This window comes from Rana temporaria, chromosome 11, assembly GCF_905171775.1.
Source record: "Rana temporaria chromosome 11, aRanTem1.1, whole genome shotgun sequence".
In the NCBI taxonomy this organism is placed as follows: domain Eukaryota; kingdom Metazoa; phylum Chordata; class Amphibia; order Anura; family Ranidae; genus Rana; species Rana temporaria.
In genome coordinates this window covers 164,094,677-164,109,635 of record NC_053499.1, presented here as the reverse complement: position 1 = coordinate 164,109,635, position 14,959 = coordinate 164,094,677, and the positions used below count along the sequence as shown (strand labels likewise).

Here is a 14,959-nt window from a genome sequence, read left to right as displayed (position 1 = left end):
TATGATGTCATCATCTCCAGGAGAACGCTCTGTGTTCAGTGTGGTGGGGGAGGGGCGGACTATGATGTCATCATCTCCAGGAGAACGCTCTGTGCTCAGTGTGGTGGGGGAGGGGCGGACTATGATGTCATCATCTCCAGGAGAACGCTCTGTGCTCAGTGTGGTGGGGGAGGGGCGGACTATGATGTCATCATCTCCAGGAGAACGCTCTGTGTGGTGGGGGAGGGGCGGACGTTTATTGATTATTTGCAGATTGCATGAAATGTTCTGTTTGATGATCGCCGCTCTTTTCCTATGATGAGTATATATGATGTGTATATATGATGTGTATATATGATGTGTATATATGATGTGTATATATGATGTGTATATATGATGTGTGTATATGATGTGTATATGATGTGTGTATATGATGTGTATATGATGTGTGTATATGATGTGTATATGATGTGTGTATATGATGTGTATATGATGTGTGTATATGATGTGTATATGATGTGTGTATATGATGTGTATATGATGAGTATATATGATGTGTATATATGATGTGTATATATGATGTGTATATATGATGTGTATATATGATGTGTGTATATATGATGTGTATATATGATGTGTGTATATGATGTATATATGATGTGTATATATGATGTGTATATGATGTGTGTATATGATGTGTATATATGATGTGTATATATGATGTGTGTATATGATGTGTATATGATGTGTATATATGATGTGTATATATGATGTGTATATGATGTGTATATATGATGTGTATATGATGTGTATATATGATGTGTGTATATATGATGTGTGTATATGATGTATATATGATGAGTATATATGATGTGTATATATGATGTGTGTATATGATGTGTGTATATGATGTGTATATATGATGTGTATATATGATGTGTGTATATGATGTATATATGATGTGTATATGATGTGTATATGATGTGTGTATATGATGTATATATGATGTGTATATGATGTGTATATATGATGTGTATATATGATGTGTATATATGATGTGTATATATGATGTGTATATATGATGTGTATATATGATGTGTATATATGATGTGTGTATATGATGTGTGTATATGATGTATATATGATGTGTATATGATGTGTATATATGATGTGTATATATGATGAGTATATATGATGTATATATGATGTGTATATATGATGTATATATGATGTGTGTATATGATGTGTATATATGATGTGTATATATGATGTGTATATATGATGTGTATATATGATGTGTATATATGATGTGTGTATATATGATGTGTGTATATATGATGTGTATATATGATGTGTGTATATGATGTGTATATATGATGTGTATATATGATGTGTATATATGATGTGTGTATATGATGTGTGTATATGATGTGTGTATATGATGTATATATGATGTGTATATATGATGTATATATGATGTATATATGATGTATATATGATGTGTGTATATATGATGTGTGTATATATGATGTGTATATATGATGTGTGTATATGATGTGTATATATGATGTGTATATATGATGTGTATATATGATGTGTATATATGATGTGTATATATGATGTGTATATATGATGTGTGTATATGATGTGTGTATATGATGTGTATATGATGTGTGTATATGATGTGTATATGATGTGTGTATATGATGTGTATATATGATGTGTATATGATGTGTGTATATGATGTGTATATGATGTGTATATATGATGTATATATGATGTGTGTATATGATGTGTGTATATGATGTGTGTATATGATGTGTGTATATGATGTGTATATGATGTGTATATATGATGTGTATATGATGTGTATATATGATGTGTATATATGATGTGTATATATGATGTGTATATGATGTGTATATATGATGTGTATATGATGTGTATATATGATGTGTGTATATGATGTGTGTATATGATGTGTGTATATGATGTGTGTATATGATGTGTATATATGATGTGTATATATGATGTGTATATATGATGTGTGTATATGATGTGTATATATGATGTGTATATATGATGTGTGTATATGATGTGTATATATGATGTGTATATATGATGTGTATATATGATGTGTATATATGATGTGTATATATGATGTGTGTATATGATGTGTGTATATGATGTGTGTATATGATGTGTGTATATGATGTGTATATATGATGTGTATATATGATGTGTGTATATGATGTGTATATATGATGTGTATATATAAGGTGTATATAGTGAAGGACACTTTGACTGACATGTCATTATATATACAATAAGGGGAAAGGAACGAATGTAATGTGATGATTGAACGAATTGTTGTGTCTTTTGGTTATTTTAGGGATTTGTCTAAAGGGGGCAGTGTGGAGAACACGTTTGAGAAGCACACCAAGGATCTGGAGCCGGGGAGTGAGGTGCGGATGCAACTGGCTGATCTACTGGAAGGAAAACGTTCGGCCCCGGTGTGAGTTCCTCTACTTCTGTCCTGTACAGATCACTCTGAATGTATTCCATGTGATCACTGTGACTCCATCAATGGGGCACCATTCCCCCAACCAACCCCATCAATGGGTCCCCATTCCCCCAACCAACCCCATCAATGGGCCCCCATTCCCCCAACCAACCCCATCAATGGGCCCCCATTCCCCCAACCAACAGGTCACCATTCCCCCACCAATGGGCCCCCATTCCCCCAACCAACAGGTCACCATTCCCCCAACCAACCCCATCAATGGGCCCCCATTCCCCCAACCAACAGGTCACCATTCCCCCAACCAACCCCCATCAATGGGCCCCCTTTCCCCCAACCAACAGGTCACCATTCCCCCAACCAACCCCCATCAATGGGCCCCCATTCCCCCAACCAACAGGTCACCATTCCCCCAACCAACCCCATCAATGGGTCACCATTCCCCCAACCAACCCCCATCAATGGGCCCCCTTTCCCCCAACCAACAGGTCACCATTCCCCCAACCAACCCCATCAATGGGTCACCATTCCCCCAACCAACCCCATCAATGGGCCCCCATTCCCCCAACCAACAGGTCACCATTCCCCCAACCAACCCCCATCAATGGGCCCCCATTCCCCCAACCAACAGGTCACCATTCCCCCAACCAACCCCATCAATGGGCCCCTATTCCCCCAACCAACAGGTCACCATTCCCCCAACCAACCCCCATCAATGGGCCCCCTTTCCCCCAACCAACAGGTCACCATTCCCCCAACCAACCCCCATCAATGGGCCCCCTTTCCCCCAACCAACAGGTCACCATTCCCCCAACCAACCCCCATCAATGGGCCCCCATTCCCCCAACCAACAGGTCACCATTCCCCCAACCAACCCCATCAATGGGCCCCCTTTCCCCCAACAGGTCACCATTCCCCCAACCAACCCCATCAATGGGTCACCATTCCCCCAACCAACCCCATCAATGGGGCACCATTCCCCTTTCAACCCCCATTAATGGGCCCCCATTCCCCCAACCAACAGGTCACCATTCCCCCAACCAACCCCATCAATGGGCCCCCTTTCCCCCAACAGGTCACCATTCCCCCAACCAACCCCATCAATGGGTCACCATTCCCCCAACTAACCCCATCAATGGGTCACCATTCCCCCAACCAACCCCATCAATGGGCCACTCCCATTAAAACCAATGAAGGGGCACTGATGCCGGGACATTTTCTACTCCCCCTGGCCACAGTCCGGCCTTCTAAATCTAAATTTCAGTTGTCTTGACTTATTTTAGGATAACTTGACGTTTAGCGATGTTCTCCTTTAACCAGTTCCCACCCCCCGGCTTATAGTCAAATAAGGCGCAGACGGGACCTTCATCATTCTGGGCGGATGACCCATTGATGGGGGTTGGAAGGGGAATGATGACCCATTGATGGGGTTGGTTGGGGGAAATGGTGCCCCTTTGATGGGGGTTGGAAGGGGAATGGTGCCCTATTGATGGGGTTGGTTGGGGGAATGGTGAACTGTTGGTTGGGGGAATGGTGCTCCATTGATGGGGGTTGGAAGGGGAATGGTGCCCTATTGATGGGGTTGGTTGGGGGAATGGTGAACTGTTGGTTGGGGGAATGGTGCTCCATTGATGGGGGTTGGAAGGGGAATGGTGCCCCATTGATGGGGTTGGTTGGGGGAATGGTGAACTGTTGGTTGGGGGAATGGTGCTCCATTGATGGGGGTTGGAAGGGGAATGGTGCCCCATTGATGGGGTTGGTTGGGGGAATGGTGAACTGTTGGTTGGGGGAATGGTGCCCCATTGATGGGGTTGGTTGGGGGAATGGTGACCCATTGATGGGGGTGGGAAGGGGAATGGTGACCCATTGATGGGGTTGGTAAGGGAATGGTGCCCCATTGATGGGGTTGGTTGGGGGAATGGTGACCTGTTGGTTGGGGGAATGGTGCCCCATTTATGGGGTTGGAAGGGGAATGGTGACCCATTGGTGGGGTTGGAAGGGGAATGGTGACCCATTGGTGGGGGGAATGGTGACCCATTGATGGGGGTTGGAAGGGGAATGGTGCCCCATTGATGGGGGTGGGAAGGGGAATGGTGACCCATTGATGGGGTTGGAAGGGGAATGGTGACCCATTGATGGGGTTGGAAGGGGAATGGTGACCCATTGATTGGGTTGGTTGGGGGAATGGTGACCCATTGATGGGGGTTGGAAGGGGAATGGTGACCCATTGATGGGGTTGGAAGGGGAATGGTGACCCATTGATGGGGGTGGGAAGGGGAATGGTGACCCATTGATTGGGTTGGTTGGGGGAATGGTGACCCATTGATGGGGGTTGGAAGGGGAATGGTGACCCATTGATGGGGTTGGAAGGGGAATGGTGACCCATTGATGGGGTTGGTTGGGGGAATGGTGACCCATTGATGGGGGTGGGAAGGGGAATGGTGCCCCATTGATGGGGTTGGTTGGGGGAATGGTGAACTATTGATGGGGTTGGAAGGGGAATGGTGACCCATTGGTGGGGGTGGGAAGGGGAATGGTGCCCCATTGATGGGGGTGGGAAGGGGAATGGTGACCCATTGATGGGGGTTGGTGGGGGGAATGGTGCCCCATTGATGGGGGTGGGAAGGGGAATGGTGACCCATTGGTGGGGGGAATGGTGACCCATTGATGGGGGTTGGTTGGGGGAATGGTGACCCATTGATGGGGGTGGGAAGGGGAATGGTGACCCATTGATGGGGGTTGGTGGGGGGAATGGTGACCCATTGGTGGGGTTGGAAGGGGAATGGTGACCCATTGGTGGGGTTGGTGGGGGGAATGGTGACCCATTGGTGGGGGGAATGGTGACCCATTGATGGGGGTGGGAAGGGGAATGGTGACCCATTGGTGGGGTTGGAAGGGGAATGGTGACCCATTGGTGGGGTTGGAAGGGGAATGGTGTCCCATTGGTGGGGTTGGTGGGGGGAATGGTGACCCATTGATGGGGGTGGGAAGGGGAATGGTGACCCATTGGTGGGGGTGGGAAGGGGAATGGTGACCCATTGGTGGGGGTGGGAAGGGGAATGGTGACCCATTGGTGGGGTTGGAAGGGGAATGGTGACCCATTGATGGGGTTGGAAGGGGAATGGTGCCCCATTGATGGGGGTTGGTGGGGGGAATGGTGACCCATTGGTGGGGTTGGAAGGGGAATGGTGACCCATTGGTGGGGTTGGAGGGGGAATGGTGACCCATTGGTGGGGTTGGTGGGGGGAATGGTGACCCATTGGTGGGGGGAATGGTGACCCATTGATGGGGGTGGGAAGGGGAATGGTGACCCATTGGTGGGGGGAATGGTGACCCATTGGTGGGGTTGGAAGGGGAATGGTGACCCATTGGTGGGGTTGGTGGGGGGAATGGTGACCCATTGATGGGGGTTGGTGGGGGGAATGGTGACCCATTGGTGGGGTTGGAAGGGGAATGGTGACCCATTGGTGGGGTTGGTGGGGGGAATGGTGACCCATTGGTGGGGTTGGTGGGGGGAATGGTGACCCATTGGTGGGGGGAATGGTGACCCATTGATGGGGGTGGGAAGGGGAATGGTGACCCATTGGTGGGGGGAATGGTGACCCATTGGTGGGGTTGGAAGGGGAATGGTGACCCATTGGTGGGGTTGGTGGGGGGAATGGTGACCCATTGGTGGGGTTGGAAGGGGAATGGTGCCCCATTGGTGGGGTTGGGAAGGGGAATGGTGACCCATTGGTGGGGTTGGTGGGGGGAATGGTGACCCATTGGTGGGGGGAATGGTGACCCATTGGTGGGGGGAATGGTGACCCATTGATGGGGGTGGGAAGGGGAATGGTGACCCATTGATGGGGGTTGGTGGGGGGATTGTGACCCATTGGTGGGGGGAATGGTGACCCATTGGTGGGGTTGGAAGGGGAATGGTGACCCATTGGTGGGGTTGGTGGGGGGAATGGTGACCCATTGGTGGGGTTGGTGGGGGGAATGGTGACCCATTGGTGGGGGGAATGGTGACCCATTGATGGGGGTGGGAAGGGGAATGGTGACCCATTGGTGGGGTTGGAAGGGGAATGGTGACCCATTGGTGGGGTTGGAAGGGGAATGGTGACCCATTGGTGGGGTTGGAAGGGGAATGGTGCCTCATTGATGGGGGTGGGAAGGGGAATGGTGACCCATTGGTGGGGTTGGAAGGGGAATGGTGACCCATTGGTGGGGTTGGAAGGGGAATGGTGCCCCATTGGTGGGGTTGGTGGGGGGAATGGTGACCCATTGATGGGGTTGGAAGGGGAATGGTGACCCATTGGTGGGGTTGGAAGGGGAATGGTGACCCATTGGTGGGGTTGGAAGGGGAATGGTGACCCATTGGTGGGGTTGGAAGGGGAATGGTGCCCCATTGGTGGGGTTGGTGGGGGGAATGGTGACCCATTGGTGGGGGGAATGGTGACCCATTGATGGGGGTTGGAAGGGGAATGGTGACCCATTGATGGGGGTGGGAAGGGGAATGGTGACCCATTGGTGGGGTGGGAAGGGGAATGGTGACCCATTGGTGGGGTGGGAAGGGGAATGGTGACCCATTGGTGGGGTTGGAAGGGGAATGGTGACCCATTGGTGGGGTTGGAAGGGGAATGGTGACCCATTGATGGGGGTGGGAAGGGGAATGGTGACCCATTGGTGGGGTTGGAAGGGGAATGGTGACCCATTGGTGGGGTTGGAAGGGGAATGGTGACCCATTGGTGGGGTTGGAAGGGGAATGGTGACCCATTGGTGGGGTTGGAAGGGGAATGGTGACCCATTGATGGGGTTGGAAGGGGAATGGTGACCCATTGGTGGGGTTGAAAGGGGAATGGTGACCCATTGATGGGGTTGGAAGGGGAATGGTGACCATTGATGGGGGTGGGAAGGGGAATGGTGACCCATTGGTGGGGTTGGTGGGGGGAATGGTGACCCATTGGTGGGGTTGGAAGGGGAATGGTGACCCATTGATGGGGGTGGGAAGGGGAATGGTGACCCATTGGTGGGGTTGGTGGGGGGAATGGTGACCCATTGGTGGGGTTGGAAGGGGACTGGTGACCCATTGATGGGGTTGGAAGGGGAAAGGTGACCCATTGGTGGGGTTGGAAGGGGAATGGTGACCCATTGATGGGGGTGGGAAGGGGAATGGTGACCCATTGATGGGGGTGGGAAGGGGAATGGTGCCCCATTGGTGGGGTTGGAAGGGGAATGGTGACCCATTGGTGGGGTTGGTAGCAAGCAAAGGGCCACATCCGTCCTCGGGCCACAGTTTGGAGACCACTGCTTTAGGGCATTTGTTAGGTTTTGAATCTTTCGGGTGCAATGTATTGTGGGTATTGTTGGTCACGTGATTCTCTTTGTTTTACAGTTGCGTCTCTCACTTATTTCCACAATATATTCGGGCCCCCAATGGCCCCGAAGCCAACCCTGTGAAGCAGCTGCTGCCAGGTACCGTCAGAATCTTTCCTCCCGTTTTGTGATCGGATATTTCTCTCTATAGATTGACATCCCATAATGTAGCTAAATGAGGCGATATAATAATATCTATGGGGAGGCCTCAGCGCTCAGTCAGTCAAACGATCGTACCGATCACACGACCTGCAACCACTTCGCCATTCACTGCCGTCTTCATTTCTGATTGGTTGCTTTTGCTAATTGCACTTTCATCAAAAACAATCCTAATTAATTGGCAGGAAATTGTTCCAAACTGATGAAACTGAATCAATTATTAATATACCTAATTATTACTATAACTAATTATTCTGATCCTTTTCAATTGTTTTTCGCACACTGTGACGAGTGTAATAGTGTTACCATAGTAACAATGCTCTGGGGGAGGGATCAGGATTTTTTTTTTTTTTACACATTATGATTGACAATACCAGTAAATTCTGTTATCAACATTTTTTTGGAATGAAATGGATTCATTTAGTGTGTATTGTTGTGATTGGCCCGGTCTGTACCCTGTGATCACTGTGACCAATCACAGCTAGCAACACAATTGTACACAATGAAGGTCATAGCGATCACATGGTACCAGCAGTGGCGGGCACACCCGGAAACGGATCGTACCGCCCATGTGGACCGTTCTGGGAGGATGACATATGATGTCCGCCCAGAATGATGAAGATCCCGCCTGCGCCTCATTTGACTATAAGCCGGGGGGCGGGAACTGGTTGAAGGAAAACATCGCTAAACGTCAAGTTATCCTTAAACCAAAGTCAAGACAACTGAAATGTGATTGGGTCCCACGAGTTACACGGGATATTATTATTAATAATTCTGTTATTTCCTTTGTGTTGGGCAGATGAGGAAGAGAGTTACCTCAATGTGACCGTTCAGCTGAATCGCAAGCTTATAGGAGATGGAAGGGACATCAGCAGCTTCCTGGAGTGGTGGGTCATCCGCCTCGAAGGGTGCAAGAAAGACTGCGACATCCTCCCCATGGTCATATTTAATGACAAAGTCAGTCCTCCAAGTCTCGGCTTCCTGGCGGGATATGGGTCAGTACACCATTGTCCTCATACCGCATTTATTTACATTCTAATTCACCGTTTGTCTAATGCAACTTCTTCCACGCTTCATGGAACCCCGATATTCACATTGGGTGGCGCTCAACGGGGCTTGGCTTCTATAAAGTAGAGGCTTCTCTCCTAAGTTCTCCTCCTAAGTTTCCTCTCCTGGGTTCTCCTCCTAAGTTTCCCCTCCTGGGTTCTCCTCCTGGGTTCTCCTCCAACGTTTCCCCTCCTGGGTTCTCCTCCTACGTTTCCCCTCCTGGGTTCTCCTCCTAAGTTTCCTCTCCTGGGTTCTCCTCCTAAGTTTCCCCTCCTGGGTTCTCCTCCTAGTTTCCCCTCCTGGGTTCCCCTCCTAGTTTCCCCTCCTGGGTTCTCCTCCTAAGTTTCCTCTCCTAAGTTCTCCTCCTAAGTTTCCCCTCCTGGGTTCTCCTCCTAAGTTTCCCCTCCTAAGTTTCCCCTCCTAAGTTTCCCCTCCTAGTTTCTCCTCCTAAGTTTCCCCTCCTAGTTTCCCCTCCTGGGTTCTCCTCCTAAGTTTCCCCTCCTGGGTTCTCCTCCTAAGTTTCCCCTCCTAGTTTCCCCTCCTGGGTTCTCCTCCTAAGTTTCCCCTCCTGGGTTCTCCTCCTAAGTTTCCCCTCCTAGTTTCCCCTCCTGGGTTCTCCTCCTAGGTTCTCCTCCTGGGTTCTCCTCCTAAGTTTCCCCTCCTGGGTTCTCCTCCTAAGTTTCCCCTCCTGGGTTCTCCTCCTAAGTTTCCTCTCCTAAGTTTCCCCTCCTGGGTTCTCCTCCTAAGTTTCCCCTCCTGGGTTCTCCTCCTAAGTTTCCCCTCCTAAGTTTCTCCTCCTAAGTTTCCCCTCCTGGGTTCTCCTCCTAAGTTTCCCCTCCTGGGTTCTCCTCCTAAGTTTCCCCTCCTGGGTTCTCCTCCTAAGTTTCCCCTCCTAGTTTCCCCTCCTAGTTTCCCCTCCTGGGTTCTCCTCCTAAGTTTCCCCTCCTGGGTTCTCCTCCTAAGTTTCCCCTCCTGGGTTCTCCTCCTAAGTTTCCCCTCCTGGGTTCTCCTCCTAAGTTTCCCCTCCTGGGTTCTCCTCCTAAGTTTCCCCTCCTGGGTTCTCCTCCTAAGTTTCCCCTCCTAGTTTCTCCTCCTAATTTTCTCCTCCTAAGTTTCCCCTCCTAAGTTTCCCCTCCTGGGTTCTCCTCCTAAGTTTCCCCTCCTGGGTTCTCCTCCTAAGTTTCCCCTCCTAGTTTCTCCTCCTAGGTTCTCCTCCTAAGTTTCCCCTCCTAGTTTCTCCTCCTAAGTTTCCCCTCCTGGGTTCTCCTCCTAAGTTTCCCCTCCTAAGTTTCCCCTCCTAGTTTCTCCTCCTAGGTTCTCCTCCTAAGTTTCCCCTCCTAGTTTCTCCTCCTAGGTTCTCCTCCTAAGTTTCCCCTCCTAGGTTCTCCTCCTAAGTTTCCCCTCCTAGGTTCTCCTCCTAAGTTTCCCCTCCTGGGTTCTCCTCCTACGTTTCTCCTCCTAAGTTTCCCCCCCTAGGTTCTCCTCCTAAGTTTCCCCTCCTAGGTTCCCCTCCTAAGTTTCCCCTCCTGGGTTCTCCTCCTAAGTTTCCCCTCCTGGGTTCTCCTCCTAAGTTTCCCCTCCTGGGTTCTCCTCCTAAGTTTCCCCTCCTGGGTTCTCCTCCTACGTTTCTCCTCCTAAGTTTCCCCTCCTAGGTTCTCCTCCTAAGTTTCCCCTCCTAGGTTCTCCTCCTAAGTTTCCCCTCCTAGTTTCTCCTCCTAAGTTTCCCCTCCTGGGTTCTCCTCCTAAGTTTCCCCTCCTAAGTTTCCCCTCCTAGTTTCTCCTCCTAGGTTCTCCTCCTAAGTTTCCCCTCCTAGTTTCTCCTCCTAGGTTCTCCTCCTAAGTTTCCCCTCCTAGGTTCTCCTCCTAAGTTTCCCCTCCTAGGTTCTCCTCCTAAGTTTCCCCTCCTGGGTTCTCCTCCTACGTTTCTCCTCCTAAGTTTCTCCTCCTAGGTTCTCCTCCTAAGTTTCCCCTCCTAGTTTCTCCTCCTAGGTTCTCCTCCTAAGTTTCCCCTCCTAGGTTCTCCTCCTAAGTTTCCCCTCCTAGGTTCTCCTCCTAAGTTTCCCCTCCTGGGTTCTCCTCCTACGTTTCTCCTCCTAAGTTTCCCCTCCTAGGTTCTCCTCCTAAGTTTCCCCTCCTGGGTTCTCCTCCTAAGTTCCCCCTCCTGGGTTCTCCTCCTAAGTTTCCCCTCCTGGGTTCTCCTCCTAAGTTTCCCCTCCTGGGTTCTTCTCCTAAGTTTCCCCTCCTGGGTTCTCCTCCTAAGTTTCCCCTCCTGGGTTCTCCTCCTAAGTTTCCCCTCCTGGGTTCTCCTCCTAGTTTCTCCTCCTAATTTTCTCCTCCTAAGTTTCCCCTCCTTAGTTTCTCCTCCTAGGTTCTCCTCCTAAGTTTCCCCTCCTGGGTTCTCCTCCTAAGTTTCCCCTCCTAAGTTTCCCCTCCTAGTTTCTCCTCCTAGGTTCTCCTCCTAAGTTTCCCCTCCTAGTTTCTCCTCCTAGGTTCTCCTCCTAAGTTTCCCCTCCTAGGTTCTCCTCCTAAGTTTCCCCTCCTGGGTTCTCCTCCTAAGTTTCCCCTCCTAGTTTCCCCTCCTAGTTTCCCCTCCTAGTTTCTCCTCCTAAGTTTCCCCTCCTGGGTTCTCCTCCTAAGTTTCCCCTCCTAGGTTCTCCTCCTAAGTTTCCCCTCCTAGGTTCCCCTCCTAAGTTTCCCCTCCTGGGTTCTCCTAAGTTTTCTCTCCTAGTTTCCCCTCCTGGGTTCTCCTCCTAAGTTCCCCCTCCTGGGTTCTCCTCCTAAGTTTCCCCTCCTAGGTTCCCCTCCTAAGTTTCCCCTCCTGGGTTCTCCTAAGTTTTCTCTCCTAGTTTCCCCTCCTGGGTTCTCCTCCTAAGTTTCCCCTCCTGGGTTCTCCTCCTAAGTTTCTCCTCCTGGGTTCTCCTCCTGCTTGTGGTCACAAAAGCCAGTCCATGCCCCTCGCTGTGTGAGATCTAGTACATAGATACCCGGCTTTTATTTAGCTATTCTTTAGAATGTGGCCCCCTGAGATCACAAAGGGTTGCAAATAATCAATCTATGTAATGCTGGAGAGGAGTGTCAGAGACTGTAGTGCTAATAGAGGAAATGAGGGTCAGAGAGCGAGGACAGGATGGGGGATGGGGGATGGCTGTGGATAGGAGAAGACAATACCAGGCTGGGAAGATGTGGCAATACTATTCCTCGAATCAATGTTCCCACTACAGACTGCTGAGGGCCACAGGTTGGGCACTGGGGTCTAGATTGTGTATGGGTTATGATGTAACAACAAAGATTGGGACAGAGAGATTGTGAAGATTGCTCGGTACACGTTGGTGACGCTCCACGTTGGTGTGAAATTATACATGACGTGTTCATGAGACCAAAGCATTTCTTGTTGTATGATTGTTGGGACATTTGTTGTTTATGTGGTTAGATATGCATTGTTGGGTCTAAGTTTACCCCCCGCAGTCCTGATATTCAGGGATTTACTTTGACGCTTGTACCACAATTCCACCTTCTGCTCTCACAGATGGGTAAAGAATTAGGATTTCCCCAATATGGGAGATATTAGAGTTGTCTTTTAGTTGGTATTGCCCTGATGTGGGAGGTTCTTCTCACTTCTTGGGCGGTTTCCTGGATAGGAAGTGAAGGTAAATCTCTCCAACGGGGACACACAGAAGTGACTGAAGTACCAGCACCTCTATAATGGGCAGAACATAGAGAAAGGGAGAGATTTCTGTTTCCCAGCCCAGCGTATGAATGAAGGGGAGTGATGTCATCTCAGCCTGGCCAATAAAAATGGACAAATAGGAGTACCCAGAAGCAGACGTGGGATTGGCTGTAGGTAAGTGCGGGAAACTGCAGCGCTGGCGTGAAGGTGAGTATAGTTTGTTGTATACTTGTAGAATCCTATTGTCAGACAGGCTGCGTACTTAGAAGTGGAAATACTGAGTTTCTTCCTTTTCTCTCCTGCACAGGATTATGGGACTTTACGTTTCCATTGTCCTCGTCATTGGGAAGTTTGTGAGGGGCTTCTTCAGCGAGATCTCCCATTCCATCATGTTTGAGGAGCTGCCGTGTGTTGATAATATTCTCAAGCTGTGCCAGGACATCTACGTGGTGCGCGAGCGCGGTGAGCTGGAGCTGGAGGAGGAGCTCTACGCCAAGCTGATCTTCCTGTATCGATCACCAGAGACTATGATCAAATGGACCGTGGACAAGGACTAAGATGGCGCCAAGCTTGTGCTGGAGCTGAGATGCTGGAGCAAGTGACATGAAGTAAGAGGAGGATCATCCATCCTCCCAGGACTAGAATTATTTATGTGATGTTTGCAGAATGAAGACGCTACCGAGTCGGTGTCAGGAACTCTACGGGTGACGTCACGGAAATGTTTCTTCCGGAAGCACTGACCGGATCATCCGTGTGTCTGAAATGTAAAACCTTCACCAGACAAGGAGCCAACTAGAGACCTCCTAGTGAGGATCTCCTGGAACCTCCTCTCTAGAGACCTCCTAGTGAGGATCTCCTGGAATCTCCTCTCTAGAGACCTCCTAGTGAGGATCTCCTGGAATCTCCTCTCTAGAGACCTTCTACTAAGGATCTCCTGGAATCTCCTCTCTAGAGACCTCCTAGTGAGGATCTCCTGGAATCTCCTCTCTAGAGACCTTCTACTAAGGATCTCCTGGAATCTCCTCTCTAGAGACCTTCTACTAAGGATCTCCTGGAATCTCCTCTCTAGAGACCTTCTACTAAAGATCTCCTGGAATCTCCTCTCTAGAGACCTCCTAGTGAGGATCTCCTGGAATCTCCTCTCTAGAGACCTTCTAGTGAGGATCTTCTGGAATCTCCTCTCTAGAGACCTTCTACTAAAGATCTCCTGGAATCTCCTCTCTAGAGACCTTCTACTAAAGATCTCCTGGAATCTCCTCTCTAGAGACCTTCTAGTGAGGATCTCCTGGAATCTCCTCTCTAGAGACCTTCTAGTGAGGATCTTCTGGAATCTCCTCTCTAGAGACCTTCCCTTCTACTAAAGATCTCCTGGAATCTCCTCTCTAGAGACCTTCTACTAAAGATCTCCTGGAATCTCCTCTCTAGAGACCTTCTACTAAAGATCTCCTGGAATCTCCTCTCTAGAGACCTTCTACTAAAGATCTCCTGGAACCTCCTCTCTAGAGACCTCCTAGTGAGGATCTCCTGGAATCTCCTCTCTAGAGACCTTCTAGTGAGGATCTCCTGGAACCTCCTCGCTAGAGACCTTCTAGTGAGGATCTCCTGGAATCTCCCCTCTAGAGACCTCCTAGTGAGGATCTCCTGGAATCTCCTCTCTAGAGACCTCCTAGTGAGGATCTCCTCTCTACAATGCTGCTCAATTCTGACAAGTTACACAGAAAGTCTTAGCCGGATCAGAACCTACATCGCTGAGGCGATAACTTGTGAACATTTATTTTTATTTAAGAAAAGTTAAAGTTTGGAAGTTCTGACCGGAATGAGTGGAGATCAAAAAGTTTATATTTATAAATTGTTACAATGGTGAGTTTAGTGACGGTGGAAGATGCCTTGGTGTGCAAAGTGCTGTGTACACTACCGAGAGATTGGTGCCGACCCATCAGAGGGGGAGGGGGGCTCTGTGCTGATCTGATACTGAGACCGGCTCCTGGTGTGCAATAATTGCAGCGCAGGAAGCCCGCCGCCCGCCAAGGTTCTGCCTCCAATTTCTGCTTTCTGAACAAAACCAAAAAAGTGTATTTTTAAAATAAAATTTTTACTATTAAAAAGGCATCTGTGAAATAAAACTTCTTCGTAAGTCGTATTCTGATTATTTAGAAAAATCCAATCGGATCAGAGAAATATTTCATTGCCATTGATTATCTCTCCTGAAAAGGCCAAATGTCTTTGTG

The 14,959-nt window shown here is 49.0% G+C and overlaps 2 protein-coding genes across 2 annotated transcripts in view; both read left to right on the top strand.

Moving 5' to 3' along the window:
- Positions 1 to 13,616, top strand: part of PIEZO1 (piezo type mechanosensitive ion channel component 1) — a 143,104-nt gene extending 129,488 nt beyond the window's left edge. Inside the window, exons 40-43 of the mRNA XM_040329671.1 lie at positions 2,372 to 2,494; positions 7,878 to 7,957; positions 8,817 to 9,012; positions 13,039 to 13,616. Of these exons, the coding sequence (XP_040185605.1) occupies positions 2,372 to 2,494; positions 7,878 to 7,957; positions 8,817 to 9,012; positions 13,039 to 13,288 (649 nt within the window). The 3' untranslated portion in view covers positions 13,289 to 13,616. The remainder of the gene's footprint in view (positions 1 to 2,371; positions 2,495 to 7,877; positions 7,958 to 8,816; positions 9,013 to 13,038) is intronic.
- LOC120916860 lies at positions 13,398 to 14,854 on the top strand. The gene is made up of 3 exons (XM_040327802.1): positions 13,398 to 13,413; positions 13,512 to 14,050; positions 14,212 to 14,854. Exons 1-3 carry the CDS (start codon positions 13,398 to 13,400, stop codon positions 14,524 to 14,526), a joined length of 870 nt encoding a protein of 289 aa, XP_040183736.1. The 3' UTR covers positions 14,527 to 14,854.
- The last annotated feature ends 105 nt before the right edge of the window (positions 14,855 to 14,959 follow it).